Genomic DNA, 24,662 nt, shown 5'->3' with positions numbered 1-24,662 from the left:
TAAATAGTTTTTCTTAATCTATTAACACTAAAATCTTAAAAAAAAAAACCAAATTAATCGAATTTTAATCAATGTCGATTAATTATCTTAATTTGTACCAATTAATACTCACCTTTACTTGGATAAACTTATAGGTTAATACTTTGGGCATATCTCTTTTGTTACACTTTTGTTCCTGAATTTTTTTTTTTATTTACCAATTTTCGTTATACTTTTACTTATTAGCAACGTGATTCTTTTTTCGAACAATATTAGCTCCAAATATTTTAATTTTTTAAAGATATTCCGAGTTGATAAATCACTTTTCATAATTTAAATTCTTTAAAAAAAAATTACTAATAGAGCAAGCTTGATATGAAGCTTATGGCAAATAAAAATTGTTTCTTCACCAACCCCTAATAATGTGACATACAGCTATTTGTTGTAATTCATTCTTATCCATAAAATTTTCATGCTAAGCCTAATTTCATTACACCATAAATTAATTAAAATAATAATTTAATTAAATACAGCTCACGATGAATGTGCTAATGATTTATTTATTATTATGAATTAAAAAGACAGAGTCTAGTGAACTATTTTCTGCTTGGCTGGATTATTTATTTTTATATATGTGTAATTTGTTGATAATGGAGAAGTGGTGCTAAAACATGGTAATATTCAAATGGCATAATTGGTTTAGATTAAATTATTTTAGCAATGTCAAACCTCTCAGCAGCTTGTACCAAGTCTACCACAGGATTTTCCCACCATTGCTTTTCTTGCTGATGTTTGCCTTTGGGAATTACCATAAATTGTTAAAAGAATTCATCATTCCGGCCTGCATTGGGTCTATGAGAAGCTTATTATCTAGCATAGAGGAACTTGTTTTGCCAAAAGAAAAAGGCGGAAATGTTGATTGATCAAGAAGTTTTACCTCTATCTGTCAAGGGTTTTGTTTATGATTCTTCAAATTTTCATGTTCTTGCTGAAATAGGGTTCCTAATGCTGCGAAGAAAGCAGGGCACTGGTTACCTAGTTATGCTTCCAGGAGAGAGATTGCCTTCTGATTTAGTGTCTCGACTCCCTTCCTTCATTTCCTGAAATTATTCAGTTTAATGATTGATTGCAATGCGAAATTGTGAACTCCGAAATGTGAAAGCATTGCATAATAAGATTTGGCTGGGCTGTTCTTTGCAAAAGACTGGAATCATAAGAAAGCCACCTTCAGCATTTTGCTTTTTGCCCTGTTTTAGTCAAGAAAGCCTCCTAGTTTTGTTGTTACCAGGTTTGGGGTTTCTGTTTTTCTTCCTTTACTTGTTTTTTACTTTCTTTTTGCGACCTTTTCTAATGGGATGGAGTCTATATGTATGAGGAATGTTAACCTGCACGAGGGATTCCAAGCCTGCTACACATCATGGCCTTGGCTACATGCAAAGATCCTTGGGAGGAACCTTGTTAGCTGCTGCAGATTATCTGCTAACCACAAAGATGCCAAGACATCAGGGACTTTACAGGGGATCATTTTACGTTCTTCCTTTTCAGAAGCAAGGCCAACTAGTAAGTGGAAAGGTTATTTAATGACGTTATTTTCCTTCACAACCTGCCAAAGGTTTCGCTAATTCAATGCAGGTCTTTCCTGCTTTGTCGAAATTCACCTTCAGTTTTTGATTTCATGATCCTGGATTTGACAATGGTTTACCTAACATGATTGCTTGACCGTGAGGTGAGCCAAACTGAAGTGGTTTACCAGAAAACAGATTGAACAACTTATAACACAACAGGATTTACTCAGAACAGAAAGAAGTAGCATATCGAACCATTCTTGATTTGCAAGAACACTTTTAAAGAAATGAACACAGCTTGCAATGACACATACAAGTCAATGCACATAACTGTAATGAGATAAGGTAATACAATCAATTGAAAGTTGAAACAGCTCCTGATCCCAATGGTCTAAAAGACACCAAGTGATGTAGGATATAAAGGAGCAGGTTTAAAATTGAAAAAATTTGGAATATAAGTGGATGCTCTTCGCTTTGGATTGTCCATGGACTCCACAGCTGGTTGGTTTAAGTATGCATACTTGCTCTTTGTCCACCTGCTCATGTCGAAACCAGATATTAGAGTTCAATTAAGAATGTTCTAATAATAACTTTTCCAAGGAATAAAAGCATGTGATCAGTTGTTCTGAAATAATAGCTACCAGAAGATGATCAAAGAATTAGCAAAGACAATGCCCATGTCCGGCTGAAATCTGTTGATTTCTCTACAAAATTATCTGCAACTTAACTTGTTTCTTTCAGAAAACTGTATGACATAGAATTTTGGTGCTTGCACTTTGGTATTTCTAGATTGATTCAGGGAAATCAACTTCAATATGATTTCCCATATATGGTTATTCTCATCAGGATTAAAAGTAGACAAATTCTTGAAGAGAACTTTTACTGACCAGTCCTTTATTCCTACTCGAATTTCATTGTTCTTTTCATCTCCTTCGCTGTTATTGGTTGGGGCTGTAATCTTCTCCTTTGGGTTGTTGTCTTCATCATTCAGTGACTCTTCAAAACGCTTGTAGTCTTCCTCCTGTATGATACCGATGTTGAACAAGTTAACAAGTGAACAAAAAGAATCAAATGGTTAGGCATATGCTAAGATTTTGCTAACAAAACTTTGTTTGAAAAAAGATTCCCATGGCAACTTTAATTCTATCCACATCATCCAAGTTTAGCGAGATCAGGAAAACAAGAGAAGAAAAATGAAACAGGACAAGGGATGTTATATTCACAAGTTGTCAATCACTCAACATGGATGACTATGACTTTTATATAATTGGCTCAACAACATGATTTAGTGAAGCTGATAACAGTTTCCTGTGAGAACCCTGTCACAAAGATAAATGTGTATAATAGAATCTTACTGGAAGATTGCGGGCCCTAATGCGTGCTGCAGCCTTGATGGCAGCCAGGAGGTGATCCTCTTCCTCAACACGCTTCTGCCTCCAGAACCTGGCAATCTCTTGGTTCGTTACACTGTCTGCGGTAGTCTTCCTTGCCCAGAATCTTGGAAGTGGGGGTGGAGGAGGTGGCGGCGGGGGGGTTGCCTGTTTAGGCTTACCAATGACAGTGTCAGTTTCCACCTCCGTTTGCTTCATGATCATGAAGCTTTTTGGTTGAATATGCCAGTTAGCTCTGTCTCAATTCCAAGCTTGAGATGATCAGATGAAATAACTAAATAATAGGGGACAAAAAAATTAAATACATGAAACGCCACTTCAATATCCAACCCCCCAGAGCTACTAATCCAACCTACCTTTCAACCGTGAGTGACAGATTGGTTTCTTGGCTGCTCCGTTTAGCTGATTGCTGATCGGTATGCAAGGTCATACATGTGCAGAAATGAAGGCAACTGAAAACTTTGACCGGTAGATGCAATTTCAAGCAATAATATAGATTGGACAAGTGAAGGCAATGAGATATGGATAATCCATAGTCCAGAATGAAAGGAACTGCCATATAAAAAATTAAGCAGCAAACAAAAAAATTATGGGAAATGGTTTAAATCATTATTTTCTTCAGTCAAAGACCATACCTACCCTTAACACCCCACTGAAATTCAGGTAGAGTTAACCCAACAGTCCAGAACAATCCAATCTAGAAGTCCTGTTATTGGTTCCTAGAGTTCGGATAATCCCTTTTATATTGAATTGATTAATGATAATCATCCTTGACTTTCACTGCAACTTGAACCACTGGACGGCCTGATGGAGCAGGCTAAATTGCAGAAAAGAATTTCAAGTCATTACCACAAATAGCACCCAGTATGACACAAGGTTCACTCCAAGAGTGTTTTATCAGTGAAGATCAAAAGGAGAAATTGCTTGATCTGGGAATAACTCAGTTCTGCTGACAGTTTTGAGTCTGATTTATACTAAATTGGTAGTTAGCGGTTAGCAACCCACCTCTGCAATATGATTAAGATTACTTTCTGATTCAGCGGGATGGATATTTCAAGCAAATAATGATAGGGTAGAAACACATCAACATCTCCTGAAACACATGGTTTTTGCCTCAGGATGACAACTGCAGAAACACATCAAACATCTCCTGAAAGTGGTAGATACATTCCTGATAATCCAAACAGGAACATGCTGACACACCAGGAATTTTGTTCTGTTCAATATCAAAATCGAACTCCTTCGTTAGTTTCGCATGACTCTGCTATCTGATGTTTGCTGCAGGGCTCCTTGCATCCATCCATGGTACATTGAACATATAAAGCCTCAAACTTTACAGTCAGAACATTAATCGCAGAACAAAATATCATCAATTAGATCTAAATTTTTTAACAAAGAAATCAAATTAATAAAATGAAGGGTACAAAAATCTCCAACATTACATGCGAAACTCAGATAACAAGACAGTCCGAACACCTAAAACAAAACAACCCAAATCGAAATATCTACAAAATCCATAAACCATAATCACAGAAATCACTCAAGTCTCGGACGTGATCCTAAGCGCCTTGGTCTTGAACCGGTACCTAGGAGCTCTGGGGATGACCTGACTGGGCCCGAAATGATATTGACCGGTACCATTCGTGAGAGGAGGACCGTCATCGTAAACATAACCCACAAGTTTCCCACAGCTGTTGCACTTGATCTTGGTTCTCTTCCGTTGGATCCCCCAGTAATCAACGGTCTCAAAGAACGGCCTGATCTTGTCCTCTTTCTCTAACTTGAACTTGGTGGTGTCGATCAAGGCAAAGGAGAGGGTGCCCTTGTTTCCCGCTTCGAAGTAGAAGTCTGGCGGGAAGAGATGGGTCGTGCTTAAGTTTAGGTTGGTTCCGCACTCTGTACAGCAGTAGATGGAAGCCATTTCTTTTGTTTTTAAGAAGGTTTATCGATTGTTGGGAACGCGACGGAAGGGGGAAATTGGGATTTATGAGGAAGCCAAGCCGGGGTTTGGCCTGGGCATCGACGAAACAGATTTTCCAAACACGCGTTGCTGCTTTGGAAAGTTCCTCGTTATGACGAGGTTCGTGACGCACTTTCTGGATAAAAACAGCAGAGGGGAGTTCTTAATTTGAGTTTTTTTTTTTTTTAATTTTCTTAATATGAATTTTTTTATTTTATCAAAATTAACATAGCTATTCCTTGAACATAAAAATAAAAATATTGTTTTATGGATTATTGTATTTTACAATAATTTTTAAAATTTTTAATATTGTCGCAAATATTTAAGAAAGATGGTTTGCGGTATTACTTTGACCACCATTCATGGTTAAAAAATTATAAAAAATTAATTCAGTTTGATTTCTGTTAAATTTTTTTTTAACCAAACTTAATAATACAATACCTAATACATTTAATTTTAATGAATAAATTTTACAATAGCATTATTTTTTATTTATGCTAATTTTATTCTCTCACAAAATAATTATTTTGTTTCTGAATCAAATGTACTGCAAATTCATTTTCAGTCTTTGAGACATTAATTACACAAAATGGGGATTTTTGTACGTTCTTTTTGCTTTTGGGCTGCTTTGGTGTTGTGCTTATGTTGAGCTCCATATGGGCCACTAAACAGGTTGGTCAATGTGGGCCGTTATATTGTGGTGGATCATTCATTGGGCAAGGATTTTAATATTTGTTTTTATGCATTTTTTTATATTTTATATTTAAATATTTTTATTCAGTTCTATATTATATTTGTAGGTAAAATTAACAAAATATTTTTATTAATTAATTTATTTAATTACCAAAAATATTTGTAGAATTAATTAATTTTAAGGACATAAAACAAAAGAGGAGTTTGGGCCCGGGCTCCATGCCTCCGACCCAACCAACTGATGGAGGGCATTTTTGACCTTATGTTTGTACCATTGCCCAGTGTGCATCCGCCGCGCGATAGTCATCTAGAAAAGTCGGTTTCATTGCGTGCCTAGGGCTGCTCTAATTTGTCTATAAATAAGGCCTTAGGGCAATTCGATGGCTTCGTTTAGAGAGTCTCTCTCTCTGGGAAGGCTTCTAACGTCGTCGACAAATTTTCGATCTCTCAAATTAAACCGGGAAAATTTCAAACAAAAATGGGGGAAAAAAAAAGAACATGAAAGAACCAAAAGAGAAAAGGGAAAAAGTTCATTTTATTTCGCAATAAAAGAGAATTTCACTCTCTACTTCAGTTAGAATCTAGGGTTTAGGAGTTTTTTTGATCGAATAGGATAGCCATGGATTTGCGATTCCCTTATTCTCCCGCGGAGGTCGCCAAGGTCCGCATGGTCCAGTTCGGCATCCTCAGCCCCGACGAAATCGTAAATTTCAATTCCTCAGCTCTCTTTTTTTCTATTTTTTCCTTTTTACTTTGCAGTCCGTTTGGTTGCCAAGAAATTATAGGAAAAAAAAATAGAAAAAGAGAAGAGATGAAAACTGTAGAATCTTTGTATTGAACTGGGAGCTACTTTGCGGTTCTTCTTTCTTTAACTGCAAGATGAAGTTGCTCTATTTTTTTCTCTCTCACTTTGCTCGAGCTTGTTGAATTGGGAAATTATGATTTTGATTTCTTGGTTTTTGCAGCGGCAAATGTCGGTGGTGCAGATTGAGCACGGTGAAACGACCGAGAGGGGAAAACCTAAAGTGGGCGGTTTAAGTGACCCACGGCTGGGCACAATTGATAGGAAGATGAAGTGTGAGACGTGTACGGCCAACATGGCAGAGTGTCCAGGGCATTTTGGGCACTTGGAGCTTGCCAAGCCTATGTTTCATATTGGGTTTATGAAAACTGTGCTCAGTATAATGAGATGTGTCTGCTTCAATTGCTCAAAAATTCTCGCTGATGAGGTACTACTATGCTTGATTAGGTCATTTTCTTATTTGAATTTGAGCTGCAACTAATTTTAGTGGGTTGACAATGTCTTGTTATCATTGGATAGCATGATTCCGGATGTGGACTATTAGTTTCCATATAACGCAAAGAGCATAACTACGTGTGAAGGAGTGCAGTAACTTATGGGTTGTATGATATGATATTTTGAAGTAATTTAAAGTGAACTTGAAGCATACAAAAGGAAAGGCATGTTTTAATCGTTTATGTTCTGAGTGGGCAATATTAACAATTGGGGTAGTGATTGATATTTGGCTTCATTGGATAGATAGCATTTTTCCGGTTCTGGATTATTAGTTTCCATATAATGCAAAGAGCATAACTATGTGTGAAGGAGTGCAGTAACTTGCGTGTTGTTTGATATGATATTTTGAAGTAATTGAAAGTGAACATGAAGCATACAAAAGGAAAGGCATGTTTTAATCGTTCATGTTATGAGCGGGCAATATTTACAATTGGGGTAGTGAGTGATGTTTGGCTTCATAGCTATTTTTTTCCCTTTTCAAATTACAATTGCTTTTGGATTCTGGGAACAGTTTCACTAAGGTGTATTTTAGCATGTTTCAATATTTGAGGTTTTGATATATACCTGTATTGGCTTTCTATACTTGTCTGTATACTATTTGGTTTGGATCGTGCCACTAAAGAGCAAATATGTCTGGTCACAGGATGCCATTCTCTAATTTAATTGTTGCCTTTCCAGGAAGAGCATAAATTTAAGCAGGCATTGAAAATAAAGAATCCAAAGAATAGGCTGAAAAAGATCTTAGATGCATGCAAGAATAAATCTAAATGTGAGGGCGGTGATGAAATTGATGTCCAAGGTCAAGATACAGAGGAGCCTGTAAAAAAGAGTCGTGGTGGCTGTGGTGCTCAGCAGCCAAAGCTGAGTATTGATGGTATGAAGATGATTGCAGAATATAAGCCCCAGAGGAAGAGGAATGATGATCAGGAACAACTTCCTGAACCTGTGGAAAGAAAACAGACTCTCACTGCTGAACGGGTAGCCATTTGTGCATATGTGTTGCTTTTATTATCATTTAACCTGTTCTTTTAGATATTATATTCATCTTCTGTTGTGTTTTCTAGGTTCTTAGTGTCTTGAAGAGGATAAGCGACGAGGACTGCCAACTATTAGGCTTAAATCCTAAGTTTGCCCGTCCAGACTGGATGATTCTTCAAGTACTTCCAATACCTCCACCTCCTGTTAGACCTTCTGTGATGATGGACACTTCGTCTAGGAGTGAGGCAAGTCTCTTTTATGTTGTTTTTACATTAAGATCATTGAAGTTAATTCCGTTTATGATTTAGATCAAATCTGAATTTTCATGTTTGCTGAATCCAGGATGACTTAACACATGCGTTGGCTATGATCATTCGCCACAATGAGAACTTGAGGAGACAGGAGAGAAATGGGTCACCTGCACATATCATATCTGAATTTGCGCAGTTGTTGCAGTTCCATGTAGCAACATATTTTGACAATGAGTTGCCTGGACTGCCAAGGGTATAGCTGCTTTCCTGTACTCTTTATAAGTTGTGTATCGTTGAGATCCACTCACCCAAATGAATGTATTGTTAAACTTGTACATGAATCTCTTTGTCATGTAGGCTACGCAGAGATCTGGGAGACCTATTAAATCTATTTGTAGTAGGCTTAAGGCGAAAGAGGGCCGGATTAGGGGTAACTTGATGGGAAAAAGGGTTGACTTTTCAGCTCGAACGGTTATTACACCAGATCCAAATATCAATATTGATGAACTTGGAGTACCCTGGAGTATTGCTTTAAACCTCACGTATCCAGAAACTGTGACTCCATATAACATTGAGAGGTAAGTATCTTCTTAGATTTTTTATTGTTCTTCCACATTTGGCCGATTATTAGGAGTGGGGCTATCTTGAAACAGGTTGAAAGAGCTTGTGGAATATGGGCCTCATCCTCCACCTGGAAAGACTGGTGCTAAGTATATCATAAGAGATGATGGACAAAGGCTTGATCTTCGTTACCTGAAGAAAAGTAGTGATCATCACTTAGAGCTTGGTTATAAGGCATGCTTCTATTTCTGACAGGTTTTTAATTGGACAGTGGTTTATTGTTCCCTTTGTTGTAACTGTCATTTTTGTGCCTTCAGGTGGAGCGGCATTTAAATGATGGAGATTTTGTCCTTTTTAACCGTCAACCTAGTCTCCATAAAATGTCAATCATGGGCCACAGAATCAGGATTATGCCGTACTCTACATTTCGTCTAAATTTGTCTGTTACTTCGCCATACAATGCTGATTTTGATGGTGATGAAATGAATATGCATGTTCCTCAATCATTTGAGACAAGAGCAGAGGTATTGGAGCTCATGATGGTGCCTAAGTGCATTGTGTCCCCTCAATCAAATAGGCCTGTTATGGGGATTGTCCAGGATACACTTCTAGGATGCCGTAAAATCACCAAAAGGGATACTTTCATAGAAAAGGTGATGGATCTGACCACTTAAATGCTACAGACTTGTTGGTGTGATGTGAGTCTAATATGTATGGGGTTTTTTCAGGATGTATTCATGAATATATTAATGTGGTGGGAGGACTTTGATGGAAAGGTTCCAGCTCCTGCAATTCTAAAGCCACGACCACTTTGGACCGGGAAGCAGGTTTTTAATCTTATCATTCCAAAGCAGATAAATCTGCTGAGAAATTCTGCATGGCATTCAGAAACTGAGACTGGGTTTATCACCCCTGGGGATACTCAAGTTCGAATAGAAAAAGGAGAGCTACTGTCTGGCACTCTTTGCAAGAAGGCACTTGGAACATCTTCTGGAAGTCTTATACATGTCATTTGGTACGTCTTTAAGCAAAAGTTGTTGATCCACCTTTCTATTTTGGGGGAGCTAATTCATTACAGAAGATTGATGAGCTCCAAATCTTACATGTTTTGGATGTGCAATCAGATATTTTCCATTTCTAAACCTGTTCTGTTCTAAGTGAAGCTGAATCCTAATCATAAACTAAGATTGTGAAAAAATTTACCAATGAATTAGTTTCCACTTGAGTCGGTAATGATTTAGTTTAAGTGTTTTCAAAACTATTTGTGCCTATCTTGTGAGGTTTGGATTCTTCCAACTCGTGCGTTTGGCTTTGTATTTCATCCCATTAAATTTTTTAAAATAATTGGTTTTGTTAATATCTTTTTAACAGGGAAGAGGTTGGTCCTGATGCAGCTCGGAAATTTTTGGGACATACACAATGGCTTGTTAATTATTGGCTGCTGCAGAATGCCTTTAGTATTGGTATTGGAGATACCATTGCTGATGCAGCAACAATGGAAAAAATTAATGAAACTATTTCAAAAGCCAAAGAGGAAGTGAAAAACCTCATTGTGAAAGCCCAAAACAAAGATTTAGAGCCTGAACCTGGAAGAACTATGATGGAATCTTTTGAAAACAAAGTTAACCAGGTACCTGAAGTTAAATTGATAAAGCTCTCTTTTGTTCTAGCATCTTTTTGTTGCATGCTAATATGATTTGTTTCTTCAGGTGTTGAATAAAGCTCGTGACGATGCAGGAAACAGTGCACAAAAAAGTTTGTCAGAAAGCAACAACCTTAAGGCAATGGTTACTGCAGGATCCAAGGGAAGTTTCATTAACATATCCCAAATGACAGCTTGTGTGGGTCAGCAGAATGTTGAGGGAAAGCGAATCCCATTTGGGTTCATAGATCGTACATTGCCCCATTTTACCAAGGATGATTATGGCCCTGAAAGTCGTGGGTTTGTGGAGAACTCGTACTTGCGTGGGTTGACCCCACAAGAGTTCTTTTTCCATGCCATGGGTGGTAGAGAAGGTCTCATAGATACTGCTGTTAAGACTTCTGAGACTGGGTACATACAGAGGCGACTTGTGAAGGCAATGGAGGATATTATGGTTAAATATGATGGAACTGTGAGGAACTCATTGGGGGATGTTATTCAATTCCTCTATGGTGAAGATGGTATGGATTCTGTATGGATAGAATCTCAGAAGCTGGATTCTTTGAAGATGAAGAAATCAGAATTTGATAGGGTCTTCAGATATAATATAGATGATGAAAGCTGGAATCCAACTTCTTATATGTTACCAGAGCACATTGAAGATTTGAGAACTATCCAAGAATTGCGTGATGTATTCGAAGCTGAAGTTCAAAAACTTGATGCTGATAGATACCAACTTGGAACAGAGATTGCAGTCACGGGTGATAGTAATTGGCCTTTGCCTGTTAACTTGAAGAGGCTTATCTGGAATGCACAGAAGACTTTTAAAGTTGATTTTAGAAGGGTGTCTGATTTGCACCCAGTGGAAATTGTAGATTCTGTTGATAAGCTCCAGGAAAGGTTAAAGGTTGTTCCGGGTACAGATCCTCTGAGTGTGGAAGCCCAAAAGAATGCCACCCTCTTCTTCAGCATTTTGCTTCGCAGTACTTTGGCCAGTAAAAGGGTCTTGCAGGAATATAGACTTACAAAGGAAGCATTTGAGTGGGTTATTGGTGAAATAGAGTCACGATTCTTGCAGTCTTTAGTAGCACCTGGTGAGATGATAGGTTGTGTTGCTGCACAATCAATTGGTGAGCCTGCTACTCAAATGACTCTTAACACCTTCCACTATGCTGGTGTGAGTGCAAAGAATGTTACCCTTGGTGTTCCCAGGTTGAGGGAAATTATTAATGTAGCTAAGAAAATCAAAACACCTTCTCTTTCAGTCTACCTCTCTCCTGAAGCTAGTAAGACAAAGGAGAAGGCCAAGAATGTCCAATGTGCTTTAGAATACACTACTCTTCGGAGTGTTACTCATGCTACTGAAGTATGGTATGATCCAGACCCCACGAGCACAATTATTGAGGAGGATATTGACTTTGTTAAGTCCTACTATGAAATGCCAGATGAAGAGGTTGCCCCTGAAAAAATCTCCCCTTGGCTGCTGCGCATAGAGTTGAATCGCGAGATGATGGTTGATAAGAAGTTGAGTATGGCTGACATAGCTGAGAAGATCAATCTGGAATTTGATGACGATTTGACTTGCATATTTAACGATGACAATGCAGAGAAGCTGATCCTACGCATCCGTATCATGAATGATGAAGGCCCGAAGGGTGAACTGAATGATGAGTCTGCTGAAGATGATGTATTCTTGAAGAAGATTGAAAGCAACATGCTGACGGAAATGGCACTTCGAGGTATCCCAGACATCAACAAGGTGTTCATTAAACATAGTAAAGCAAGCAAGTTTGATGAGGCTGATGGATATAAGACTGGAGAGGAGTGGGTGTTGGATACAGAAGGTGTCAATCTCTTGGCTGTCATGTGCCACGAAGATGTTGATGCAAGGAGAACAACAAGCAATCACTTGATTGAAGTGATTGAAGTTCTTGGAATTGAAGCAGTCCGCCGGTCCTTGTTGGATGAATTGCGAGTTGTGATATCATTTGATGGGTCTTATGTGAATTATCGTCATCTGGCTATACTCTGTGATACAATGACCTATCGTGGCCACTTGATGGCTATCACCCGTCATGGCATCAACCGCAATGATACAGGGCCTATGATGAGGTGCTCATTTGAAGAAACAGTAGATATTCTCCTTGATGCTGCTGTCTATGCTGAGTCGGATTATTTGAGGGGTGTGACGGAGAATATAATGTTGGGTCAGCTTGCACCAATTGGAACAGGAGACTGTGCCTTGTATCTTAATGATGAGATGTTGAAGAATGCCATTGAACTTCAGCTACCTAGTTACATGGAAGGTCTGGAATTTGGCATGACGCCTGCTCGTTCTCCAGTGTCAGGAACTCCTTATCATGAAGGCATGATGTCTCCAAGTTATTTGCTGAGTCCAAATCTCCGTCTCTCACCCATTACGGATGCTCAGTTCTCACCTTATGTAGGTGGGATGGCATTCTCTCCTACGTCGTCCCCTGGTTACAGCCCATCATCTCCAGGATACAGTCCATCCTCCCCTGGCTACAGTCCTACCTCTCCTGGTTATAGTCCTACATCTCCTGGGTATAGTCCCACCTCTCCTGGGTACAGCCCCACATCACCTACTTACAGTCCTAGTTCGCCAGGTTACAGTCCAACAAGTCCAGCATATTCTCCTACAAGTCCCTCTTATTCTCCGACCTCACCGAGCTACAGCCCTACCTCTCCAAGTTACAGCCCTACATCTCCAAGTTACAGTCCCACTTCACCAAGTTATAGTCCCACATCTCCCAGCTATAGTCCAACTTCACCTAGCTACAGCCCCACTTCACCCGTATATAGCCCAACTTCACCAGCATACAGCCCCACTTCACCCGCATATAGCCCCACGTCTCCATCATACAGCCCAACATCCCCATCATACAGCCCTACATCTCCTTCTTACAGCCCAACCTCACCCTCCTATAGCCCCACATCTCCATCATACAGCCCTACTTCACCAGCTTATAGCCCCACTTCTCCAGGGTACAGTCCAACCTCACCAAGTTATAGTCCCACATCACCAAGCTATAGTCCTACCTCTCCAAGTTACAATCCACAGTCAGCCAAGTACAGTCCATCTCTTGCGTACTCACCAAGCAGTCCAAGGTTGTCTCCGTCAAGTCCTTATAGTCCAACTTCACCAAATTACAGGTAATTTATGGTAGACCAAATCATTTTTTTGTTTGTTGCTGATGAGTCTTGGATGTGTCACTTTTATTTTAGTCTATTGTCAATTCTCCTTGGTTATAATGAATTTATATTCATTCTGTGTAATGTGCTTGTAACTTTTATTTTTGAATTGCAGCCCAACATCACCATCGTATTCACCGACTTCTCCTTCTTACTCCCCTTCAAGTCCAACATACAGTCCTAGCAGGTAACTTTTCATCTTTTGCTGTGTAATTGAATATGTTAATTTTGGAAGTTTTTGTTAGTGAGATGCATCTTAAAGCTTCCATTTGTGATATTTTTATACTGAAGCAAGTGGTTATTCTGATTTCTAATATCAATTTTGTTCTGAATGCCTCGCGATAATCTGTTTTTTGTTTTGCTTCTCCTAAACCAGCCCATATAATTCTGGAGTGAGTCCAGACTACAGCCCAAGTTCGCCACAGTACAGGTAAGCAGACTCTAGTGTTGAATTTAAAATTTGCTCTATTTTGTTGTTTATATGTCCAATGTTTTGTGCAGTCCAAGTGCTGGGTACTCCCCTAGTGCTCCAGGGTATTCACCATCATCAACTAGCCAGTACACCCCACAAACAAGCAACAAGGATGATCGGGCGACGAAGGATGATAGAAGCAGTAAAGATGACAGGAGTAAACGATAATGCATGACATTTTTGAAGAGCTTGAGAGGAAGCCAAGGTTGATCTGTTTTTAAACTCTAAAATTGTTGCAATTTTTGAAATTGCAGTGATATGACCCTTGCACTTCACCGATTTCCATTAGGCTGCTCTTCCAATTTCCAAAGGTTTTTAAAAATTTTGGGATGGGTACCTCTAAACCTTACTTTTGATGAGCAATGTTGTATCACCACCAAACACAGTTTGGGTTTTTATGTAACATTTTTTCAGTGAAATGATCAGAAGATCCTTTTTCAATGTAATTTCTAAGTAATCTATTCATTCATAGGTTTTAGAATTCAGATTGTACAAGTGAATGATGATAGATGCATATCTGACTTGGTCTTAGTTTTGTTCAGTTAGCAGTTCCAGTGAGGGTGCCGGCCTGCTGGGTCGTCCACATTCTGCCGGTGGAATGAAGCAAAACGCTTGTATTTGGTGTCAGATTTTTCTGGGATAGCACCTTTTTTCAGTATCTTTTTTTGGTCAAAAATTTACTGTATGAATGGAGTAATCTCTTGATAGATTCTCATTGTCCATAAATTTTATGAGACTATGGTATTGCCAATACGGATATAAATTAATTTCTGATTGTGAAACAATCAGAGTGTGGTGTATCTTTTAATTTTTATAGTAAAGATATTGGAAAGACAGGGAATTAATCTCTCTCATCAGCTTGTTCTCGTTGAATGGTTACTTGTAGCAGTATTGACTGAATAATATTGTCATTATTTTATAAGCATTTTTTGTCACTGTTATTTGCATGTTGATACATGACTTTTCATCTAGTCGGCCGTCCGTGATGATTAGAATGATGACCAAGTAAGAAAATGTGTGAAATTCTGGCCGGCAAATGTGTGAAAGTTGTCTTGCTATTTATACAGTTCTGCAACTTTCCTATAACTTCAGGGCCCTGTATGTGTGCTTTCCACTTTGTATGACAAGGTCAATATCCCTGCTTCTTTCTCGTCTGATATCGGATGGAGAAGCAGGTGAAACAGAGGAACAAGGTCCTACCCTTTCTTCCGAAAGCTGCATCAGCCGTGACTTTCCAGGTAAGCACGCCGATCAGCCCTGCTGGTAAAGGGTATTCAGGTCCGATCGTGTCCTTGATTCCCAAGGAGGCTCGGAGGAAGTCCAAAAATGGGAGCTTTGATGAACCGACCTCACCGAAAGTTTCGTGCATGGGCCAGATCAAGTGCAGGAAAAAGAATGAAACTGTGACGCCACCACAAGTAGCGACGGAAGAAATGAAGAGGAAGCGTTTTTTGATGCTTAGAGTATTGAAAGGGACAAAGAGTGGTCATAGATTTGATGTTTCCAATGCCGGGGCAGATCAGGTTGCTGAAAGTGTTCCTTCCTCCTTGCGCCAGATGAAGCAATTTTCTAGCGCACGTGGAACGTTATCAGATTTTGATTGGATGGCATATGAAGCAGAAGGGGCAGGGGAAGCAGGCTGCGTGAGCAATCCTTTGTACGAGGAAAAGGGTGTGAAAAGTGAGAAGGAAGCAAAGGTTGTTGTCAATGGAGTTGGGGTAGTTGAAGAAATAAGAAGAGAAAATCTGTGGACGAGAAGAACCACGGCATCTCTAACTCCAATTCAGTTGTAACTCCATGACTGCTGAGCCAAGTTTGATTGCCATACTCAATTAATATTTTATGTAATCTTTTTCTTGTTATTCGAAAAGCCAATGTCAATGTTTATACGAAATTTAATGATAATCAAAAACAAGATCTCGGTCTTTCCCCCTTAAAGCACCATCCCTGTCAGGAAGTCACCTCCTATAAATAAAGCACAACGCTCACGCAAGTTGGCAGAAGGATCTTGGGTTTCCAAATCGTGTCCTAAGCTGGAAACAGGAGTCAGAAGAAACCCATGAGTTGAAGCTTTGATGCACGTGAAACCAAACCCTCACCGAGAAGTTTTTATGCGTATGCACGGCTGCTGAATCGAGAACAAACAGGACGAACCAAACCGTGAGCAATATCTAGGCAAGCATCACCTTCGCCACAAGCATCCCTTTGTCTAGTTTGAGTACTAGTGAAGATATTGAAAGGGACAAAGCTTAAGTGGAAAAAATCTGATGACATTCTGGTGTCAAGGCCATGATCGATTAAGCAACTTTGCCAGTGTTGTAAAAGCATGCTGCGCCATCATTATCAGATTATCATGGGCGGGCTCATTGGCGCAACACTCACTGGGACCATGATGCTTGAGTATCCATTTGTTTGTATTGTGAAGAAAAAGTGGAAAACAAGAGAAAAGGTTGTTGGTGATGATGGAGGAACTTGTTGAACAAGTTAAATCTGTGTGAACCCAAGAACCACCCTAGCCCCCTGTAAACCAAAGCTCTACATCTCACCGTAATCTTGATTCCATTTTAACCCTTTCCCCCCCCCCGCCCCCCCCCCCCCCCCCATTTATTCCCCACCCAAAGAACATTTGTCTCGTTTAATTTTAAGATACTTGGTACTATACTTTTCTCCGAAACAGCTTTGATTGTCTGAGAATTTCACTGACAATAAAAGCAAAATCTTAAAAGTAACTTTTGTTCCAGGTCGTAATTACTACTCCTTTGAAGATGTTACGTCTGAGTGGAAGATGCTTAGTAACAATGTGAGTCGACAGACTGGACATTTTGGAAGAGCATGGTTGGTATCTATCCTTATCCTTACAAGCTAGCTATGGTTCTATTCCTATAGCCCCCACACTCCCTTTCTTGCTTGGATAATGGATATAGCACCACCTTTGCCCTCTCTTTCTTGGCAAATCAAGAAGAAAGAGCTTTCGCTAGCTCGAAATTGTTCCTTTCTGTCTCGGCTAACCATTAAGAAAAGAAAAAAAAAAAAAAAAGAGAAAGTAGAACAAGAAAGGGTAACCACCAATCACACCGTGAGTTCTGCTTTTAATTAGTTTCATTGGCCTGCCAAATTTTAAATAAAAACGACAGTGTTATTACATTATTATTGAGTTTACAGATTTGAATATATTTGATTTAAAATAGAATGAGGAATCATTTTCATATCATCTGCAGAAATGATCATTTATTAAACATTTATTTCCCAATATTTGAGGCGACATCTTGGACTTTAATGAGGAGATAAAATATCAATTTCCAAGACGTGACATACATGACGTGTCCTTCCAAACTTTCCTCATCAATGGAATTTCAATTACTAGTATTAATATAAAAGTTGAAAACTTGGAGAGTTTCTTGGACAAATTTCATCTGGGATTTATATGATTTTGACTTTTTAGACATAATAACTTTGTAATTTCTTTGTTTAAGCCTGGTTGCTGGCCATGGCTCTTGTAAAGGGGAAGATTCCCAGTCGTTTAATGAAATTCTTCTTTTAATTTTCAAAAAAAAAAAAAAACTTTGTAATTTCTTTCTAAAAGAAATAAATTTTTGTGGGCAAATCTTGTTAACAGTTTACTTTTTTTACTTTGTGTTAAAGTATTGATAGACTGATTTGATGAAGCAAAGCAATCAGCTTTATCTTAAACTTAGCTTAGCTGTCCGTAACCGCGGTCACACGATTGCCTCTTCTACTGCGACCAGCATATTCGTGTTCTTGTCCTTGTTGTTCTCTCTTCCGCTCTGCCACTCACTCACTTACATCCTCCTTATTGTCTTTTCTCGCTTCTCCTTATTGATAGAATGATTTGATGAAGCAAAGCAATCAGCTTTAGCTTAAACTTATCTTTTAGTTGTTTGTAACCGCCGTCGCACGATTGCCTCTTCTACTGCGGCCAGCATATTCATATTCTTGTTCTCTTCCTCTCTGCCACTCACTCACTTACATCCTTCTTATTGTCTTTTCTCCCTTCTTCTGCTCCACCTTTCAAACTCTTAAAAGCCCACGTCTCCCTCTTTTACTCGGCTAAACAACGAGGAGTTTCCGCTTTCCTTTGAAAACCCAAATCCGCCCACCGTTTCGATAGTTCCAGAACCAAGGAAAGCAGCTTCCTTTCTTGTTTTTCGTGATTTTTTTCTTGCAAATTTTTGTACAGTGAACTGCCTGTTCCTGAAAAATGGAGGAAGGGTCGAAGCAGGTGATTTACCTTCACGGTGACTTGGATTTGACCATTATTGAAGCGAGGAGCTTGCCTAACATGGACTCATTGACCAACCATCTTCGGCGTTGCGTGACAGTCTGTGAGGCTTGCAAAACCCCGTCGCAGGCAACCACTGTAGAAGAAGGGGACACTAAGATCAGGCAGCACCGTAAAATCATCACCAGCGACCCTTACGTTACCGTTTCGGTCCCCCAAGCCACCGTGGCTCGAACAAGCGTCTTGAAAAACGCCCAGAACCCGAGGTGGGACCAGAGTTTCGTCATCCCCTTGGCTCATCCCGTGTGTGAGCTCGAAATTACCGTCAAAGACGATGACCTCTTTGGTGCCGAAATGATCGGCGTTGCCAAAATCCCCGCTCAAAAGATTGCCATGGGGGAGCCGATCAGCGGCTGGTTCCAGCTCATTGGCCCCTCGGGGAAGCCGCCTAAGCCGGACACGGCGATTAACGTCTCTATGAAGTTTATGCCGTGCGAGAAGAATCCGTTGTATAAGCAGAGCATCGCAAGCGATCCGGAGCAAGCCGGTGTGAGGCACACGTATTTCCCGTTAAGGAAAGGGGGCCAGGTGACCCTTTACCAAGATGCTCACGTCCCGGACAACATGTTGCCTAAAATAGAATTAGACGACGGTAAAGTTTATAATCAAGGACAGTGTTGGGAGGATATTTGTTATGCTATATCTGAAGCTCATCATATGGTTTACATTGTTGGTTGGTCCGTTTTCCATAAGATTAAGCTTGTTAGAGAGCCTACTCGGCCATTGCCACGAGGCGGGGACCTAACGCTCGGTGATTTGTTGAAGTATAAATCTGAAGAAGGGGTTAGGGTTCTGTTATTGGTTTGGGATGATAAAACTTCACATGATAAATTTGGTATCAGTACGGTAAGAAATTCCAGCAAAATTTTGTGTTGTTTTATTCTAGGATTCATCGAATTATGAGATTACAATGTGCGTGCAATGGGTGCTGCAGGTGGGGGTGATGGAGACACACGATGAAGAAACGTTCAAGTTTTTTAAGCATTCATCTGTTACTTGTGTCCTGGCTCCACGCTATGCTAGCAGTAAGCTGGGTTATTTCAAACAACAGGCAAGTTTTTATTATTGTCTGCAATGAGTTAACTTTTTTTTTTTTATACCTTTGTTCATATGTAGCTAACAAGTGTACCTGTCATGAGAAGATCATGTTGATGTTCCACTCACTTGATCTAGTTAAATAAATTTGGATTCTATGATAACGAGTCACCTATCATTCTGTGCTAGTATTTACTGAATGCACTGCTCAAGGATGCTGTAGTTTGTTGTTTGCTTATTTGCTATATGTAAAAATTAGAGCCTTTACCTTGAAGAACTCTGCTGCTGAATTTCAGGCTTCTAGATCTTTGAGAAAAGCAATGTAATAGTGTTCTTTGAAGTTTGATGACTTCTAATGGGATCCTAACATGTACTTAATTTTTGCTGGTTAACACTTACCTAGCATATCTTTGTTTTTTAACTAGACTACTTTGCTGAGGTTGCTTCTGCAATGGTTTTGATCAGGTTGTGGGAACCATGTTTACACATCATCAAAAATGTGTTCTTGTAGACACACAGGCAGCTGGCAATAATCGAAAGATAACTGCATTTGTTGGAGGCATCGATCTCTGTGATGGTCGCTATGATACACCTGAACATCGATTACTTCGTGATCTTGAGACTACTTTTAAGGATGATTTTCATAATCCCACTTTTCCTGTAAGTGATTGCCTGATTTTCTCTTAATGCCTTTGCTTGTGGTGTATGCTTTCCTCTGTTATGATGTTCTATTGTGTATCTTAATGGCAATTACTATAGTCATGCACCAGTTTTCAATAAAGCATCTCTCACAGAATATGACACTGGGCAGAGGGATGCAGAGAAAAATTCAGACTGGCCCTGAGTTCTACTAGTTATGTTCTTGTTCACTACTAGGCAATGGGGGGCATGTTATCTTGTAATAGTTTCTTTTTATGGTTATGTAAGAGTCATGATGACAACTGTAATTTCAGAGTGACTAAAATTTTGGAGCTCCAAAGTACCAACAAGTTGGGATCTATGTCTCAGATGTGATGATCTTGAGACTACTTTTAAGGATGATTTTCATAATCCCACTTTTCCTGTAAGTGATTGCCTGATTTTCTCTTAATGCCTTTGCTTGTGGTGTATGCTTTCCTCTGTTATGTGTTCTATTGTGTATCTTAATGGCAATTACCATAGTCATGCACCAGTTTTCAATAAAGCATCTCTCGCAGAATATGACACTGGGCAGAGGGATGCGGAGAAAAATTCAGACTGGCCCTGAGTTCTACTAGTTATGTTCTTGTTCACTACTAGGCAATGGGGGCCATGTTATCTTGTAATAGTTTCTTTTTATGGTTACGTAAGAGTCATGATGACAACTGTAATTTCAGAGTAACTAAAATTTTGAAGCTCCAAAGTACCAACAAGTTGGGATCTATGTCTCAGATGTGACATGGGAAGAGTAGTCATAATGAGTGACTTGGTGCCTATCACTTATAATAAGCATGGTCTTAGACAGCATAAGTTGAGGGAGAGATTCTTATAACTCCAGTTAGATTGGGATTAAGGCTTGTTTGCTTGAGCTGTAATTTGAAACTTAGCACTACTAGCATATAAGACTGGCATTTGATTTAGTTATATATCAACTGTATCATCAAACATTCTAGTTCTGGCACAGGTACTTCTAATGTTAGCACTTCTTTTTAGGGTACTTCTAATGTTTCCCCTTCTCTTGTGTCCACTTTTCTATTTATTTTTTAGGTTGCAGCCAAGGCTCCAAGGCAACCATGGCATGATTTACACAGCAAAATCGAAGGGCCTGCTGCATATGATGTTCTTATCAACTTTGAGCAGCGGTGGAGGAAATCAACCAAGTGGAAAGAGTTCAGCCTACTTTTTAGAGGAAAATCTCGATGGAATGATGATGCTTTGATTAGGATAGAACGAATCTCATGGATACAAAGTCCTCCCCTAACTGCTACAGAGGATGATACTACAATAGTTCCGGAAGATGATCCCAAAGTACATGTTCATAGTAAAGATGATAGAGAAAGCTGGGATGTTCAGGTTGTGTAATCTTTTAGTACTGACAAATACATGTTTGATTTTGTTCTTTCTTTTTTTTTTTTTTTTTTGAAAAAGAAATAGTAAATGTTGGTTTGATTTCTTTTGCTTCCACAGATTTTCCGCTCCATCGACTCAGGATCAGTAAAAGGATTTCCAAAATACATCAAAAGAGCTCAGAACCAGGTTTTTATATGAAACTTTTTTTTTTTTTCTGATTTTTAGGTAGAAGTTTAGGTAGAAGAAACCTAATGTGTATTAGGTTGGCCGTGGTTCTAGATTTTCATCAGTACCAGATTTCTACCTGCAACTATTTTATATCAGTAGTGTGTACATTATATCACAGCTCTTAGTTTTTCATGATTTTTTCTTTTCTTTTGCAGCATCTTTCCTACGCAAAAGATCTGGCTATAGATAAAAGCATTCAAACAGCCTATATCCAGGCAATCCGATCTGCCCAGCATTACATATATATTGAAAATCAGTATTTTCTTGGATCTTCTTATGCGTGGCCGTCGTACAAAAATGCAGGTCAGCAGTGTTATCGATGGTTATTAAGGTTATATTTCTCCATATCTTAGATTGGTATTTTGGTTCCAAAACAATGTCCCTATATGAAGTATTTAGTGTACAAATTTGTATGTGATATGTTTCTGTAGTTATATCTTTTGGTAACAGTAAAGGAGTTGAAATGTGTACTTTTATTATTTGTTTCTTTTATTTTCATATGTTATTGGCTTTTATGGTATAAGCAGGGGCTGATAATCTAATCCCAATGGAGCTGGCACTAAAGGTTGTTAGTAAAATTAGAGCGAGGGAGAGATTTGCGGTATATATCGTAATTCCTCTGTGGCCTGAGGGTGATCCAAAATCTGCTACTGTACAGGAAATTCTATATTGGCAGGTTGGTTTCTGTTTCTTGAACCATATTAGGTGGAAGCATCTTATGTCTATTCATTGATCAAAGCATGAAGCAACAGTGCAATTGTATGCGCAATATATGCCTTCCTTCAATTTCTTGAAAAGGAAAAAAAAAAAAATATATGGTGTTTCGTTGGTTATCCATAAGTGGTTCTGAACTTAGACTTGATATTTGATGTGGAACCTTCTTCCAAATTTTGGAAGAATGCTTATGCTAGGCATACTTTAAGAAAATTGGGTTTTCTATTATTTGTGCTTATTTGGATTTATTTTATTATTTTAGTTTGTTTTAGGGTTTACTTTTTCAACATCATCTTTAATATTATCCATATAAGGTGGAATTCTCTGTTTGTTCTTAGAGAATGAAAAGCTTTTCTACTTTTATTCACCCATTTGTTGTTTCCAGTCTCAGACAATGCGAATGATGTATGATGTCATTGCACGAGAACTCAAGTCCATGGAAATTAAGGACTCACATCCTCAAGATTACCTCAATTTCTATTGTCTTGGTAAGAGGGAAGAGGTCTCCAAGGAACTGCTCGGTGGTAACGGTAATACGGTAATTGCTTGAGAGATATATCCCTTTGGTTCATTTTTGGGCTTATGATAATGTTAGGCACCTCTAGATTATATGGTTGGTTGTAGATTAATTTGCAAGTTATCTTGCATCACTTTTATCCCAAAAAAGAAGTGGTCTACCTGTCTACCTACTGTCCATAATGTCTGTTTAAATCAGATCAGGACTGAGCCTAAATAAGTCTAGATTTCAAGATTTAAATTTTCAATTACCTGCTGTGATTATTCTACTCTGTTGTTTCATTATGTTTTTGTGCTGATAAGTTCTAGTTCTAAATTTTGATAAACAGTGGAGAGTGTCTTTGATTTTGAACTATAGCCGTATTGATGATTCACAATGAATTGAGAAGTTACCTATCTTTACATTAATATAAACACTATGTTTTGCTTAGGTCCCTGACTCCACAAAATTTGGTCGGTTCATGATTTATGTGCATGCCAAGGGAATGATAATAGATGATGAGTATGTGATACTGGGATCAGCTAATATTAACCAAAGATCCATGGCTGGTACAAAAGACACTGAGATAGCTATGGGTGCCTATCAACCACATTATACATGGGCTGAGAAGAAAAAGCATCCACGTGGTCAGGTTTGTATACCTTTTTCTTTTTGTCTCTTTCAAGCAAACTGTTATTTTTAGACCAATCTTTTGGCTGTTGTTCAGAGAAGGACAGATGGTAGGAAAATAGCATTGGATTAGCCTAAATGTTGTTCTTGGTTAGATTTGTCTTTGCTTTCTATGCTTTTCTTTTTTCTCTAGGCTGGAAACTAGAAAGTGATCGTTTATTAGTGTGGTATGCTTGATGCCCAAAATTAATCAAAGTGTGACATTTAATGGAACAGTGACAAACCTGTGTGAAAAATATGCTTCTCATTTCTGTTCCTTTTTTACTACATGGAATAGTATTAAATTAGAAGACACATGTTAAATCACTCATTGTACATTTTAAAAATGACACATGAAGCAGAAACACTGCCCCAAGACTGCAATGCATCAAGCTCTTAATCAGAATTTGAATGTTTTCTTACGAGCTTAAGTGGTGCCTCTCTGCATTTGGCAGGTATATGGATATAGAATGTCACTATGGGCTGAGCATCTTGATGAGCTGAATAAGTGCTTCAAGGAGCCAGAAAGTCTGGCATGTGTGAAGACAGTAAACGAAATTGCTCAAGAGAACTGGAAGAAATTCACAAATACTGACTACTCACCGTTGCAGGGCCACCTTCTGATGTATCCTGTGCAAGTAGATGTTGATGGAAAAGTAAACCCTCTCCCCGGACATGAAAATTTCCCAGATGTCGGTGGTAAAGTACTTGGAGCTCACTCGATTCAACTCCCAGATATTCTTACGACATAATCATATCAGCATAGCAACGCCTTCACCATTTCTGTTTATGTTTTCATTTCTTTGTTGATTTGCTTGTAGATCTGTTGGTTTGTGGTACATAAGTGAAAGCAGTGTGTATCCATTGTGTAGTTGGCTATGTTGGTGTAGGTACTGTTGTATCTGAAACAGTGTAATGAAAGAAAAGATGGGTATTTATTTGGTTTGCTTTGTCTTCCATTTTTGTAGTCTGTACTGCTTCCTTTGGTAATGCTATGAATATTTTTATTTGCTGTTGGATTTTAGTTCCAATTCTCTTTGACAAAGCTAAATATTGAATACATTATAAAAATTTTTAAATTTTAATATAAAATATTCAAAAATTTAAAAACTTTATCTTAATTTTCGTGAAAATTAAAAATATATATTTAAAAATGAATAAAAAAGTGATATTTGGGCGATATAAAAACT

The 24,662-nt window shown here is 38.6% G+C and overlaps 5 protein-coding genes across 5 annotated transcripts; 3 read left to right on the top strand and 2 right to left on the bottom strand.

The window, feature by feature from the left end:
* Positions 1 to 1,786: 1,786 nt before the first annotated feature.
* Positions 1,787 to 3,449, bottom strand: LOC18610704 (Big1). The gene is made up of 4 exons (XM_007046529.3): positions 3,292 to 3,449; positions 2,900 to 3,170; positions 2,432 to 2,565; positions 1,787 to 2,080 (listed from the first exon to the last, which is right to left on the bottom strand). The coding sequence occupies exons 1-4, from the start codon at positions 3,363 to 3,365 to the stop codon at positions 1,936 to 1,938; spliced, it is 624 nt and encodes a 207-aa protein (XP_007046591.2). The 5' UTR covers positions 3,366 to 3,449; the 3' UTR covers positions 1,787 to 1,935.
* Positions 3,450 to 4,344: 895 nt separating this feature from the next.
* LOC18610703 (methionine-S-oxide reductase) lies at positions 4,345 to 5,011 on the bottom strand. The gene has a single exon (XM_007046528.3). The coding sequence runs from the start codon at positions 4,854 to 4,856 to the stop codon at positions 4,476 to 4,478; it is 381 nt and encodes a 126-aa protein (XP_007046590.1). The 5' UTR covers positions 4,857 to 5,011; the 3' UTR covers positions 4,345 to 4,475.
* Positions 5,012 to 5,950: 939 nt separating this feature from the next.
* On the top strand, positions 5,951 to 14,924 carry NRPB1 (RNA polymerase II large subunit). The gene is made up of 15 exons (XM_007046522.3): positions 5,951 to 6,291; positions 6,554 to 6,817; positions 7,564 to 7,863; positions 7,950 to 8,108; positions 8,206 to 8,367; positions 8,472 to 8,692; positions 8,768 to 8,909; positions 8,993 to 9,328; positions 9,404 to 9,690; positions 10,047 to 10,305; positions 10,385 to 13,491; positions 13,646 to 13,717; positions 13,907 to 13,960; positions 14,032 to 14,207; positions 14,545 to 14,924. Exons 1-14 carry the CDS (start codon positions 6,208 to 6,210, stop codon positions 14,168 to 14,170), a joined length of 5,586 nt encoding a protein of 1,861 aa, XP_007046584.3. The 5' UTR covers positions 5,951 to 6,207; the 3' UTR covers positions 14,171 to 14,207; positions 14,545 to 14,924.
* A 99-nt stretch (positions 14,925 to 15,023) lies between these two features.
* On the top strand, positions 15,024 to 15,940 carry LOC18610700 (uncharacterized protein At1g76070-like). The gene has a single exon (XM_018125705.2). It carries the CDS (start codon positions 15,166 to 15,168, stop codon positions 15,793 to 15,795), a length of 630 nt encoding a protein of 209 aa, XP_017981194.2. The 5' UTR covers positions 15,024 to 15,165; the 3' UTR covers positions 15,796 to 15,940.
* A 1,757-nt stretch (positions 15,941 to 17,697) lies between these two features.
* On the top strand, positions 17,698 to 24,431 carry PLDDELTA (phospholipase D delta). Its single transcript, XM_018122696.2, has 10 exons — positions 17,698 to 19,148; positions 19,237 to 19,353; positions 19,803 to 19,997; positions 21,063 to 21,368; positions 21,483 to 21,551; positions 21,749 to 21,896; positions 22,121 to 22,269; positions 22,693 to 22,845; positions 23,255 to 23,455; positions 23,928 to 24,431. Exons 1-10 carry the CDS (start codon positions 18,222 to 18,224, stop codon positions 24,222 to 24,224), a joined length of 2,562 nt encoding a protein of 853 aa, XP_017978185.2. The 5' UTR covers positions 17,698 to 18,221; the 3' UTR covers positions 24,225 to 24,431.
* The last annotated feature ends 231 nt before the right edge of the window (positions 24,432 to 24,662 follow it).

Source organism: Theobroma cacao, chromosome 1 (genome assembly GCF_053813885.1).
Source record: "Theobroma cacao isolate CCN51 chromosome 1, ASM5381388v1, whole genome shotgun sequence".
NCBI lineage: Eukaryota > Viridiplantae > Streptophyta > Magnoliopsida > Malvales > Malvaceae > Theobroma > Theobroma cacao.
Note: the sequence above shows the minus strand (reverse complement) of the source record. Positions and strands in the feature narration are given on the sequence as shown.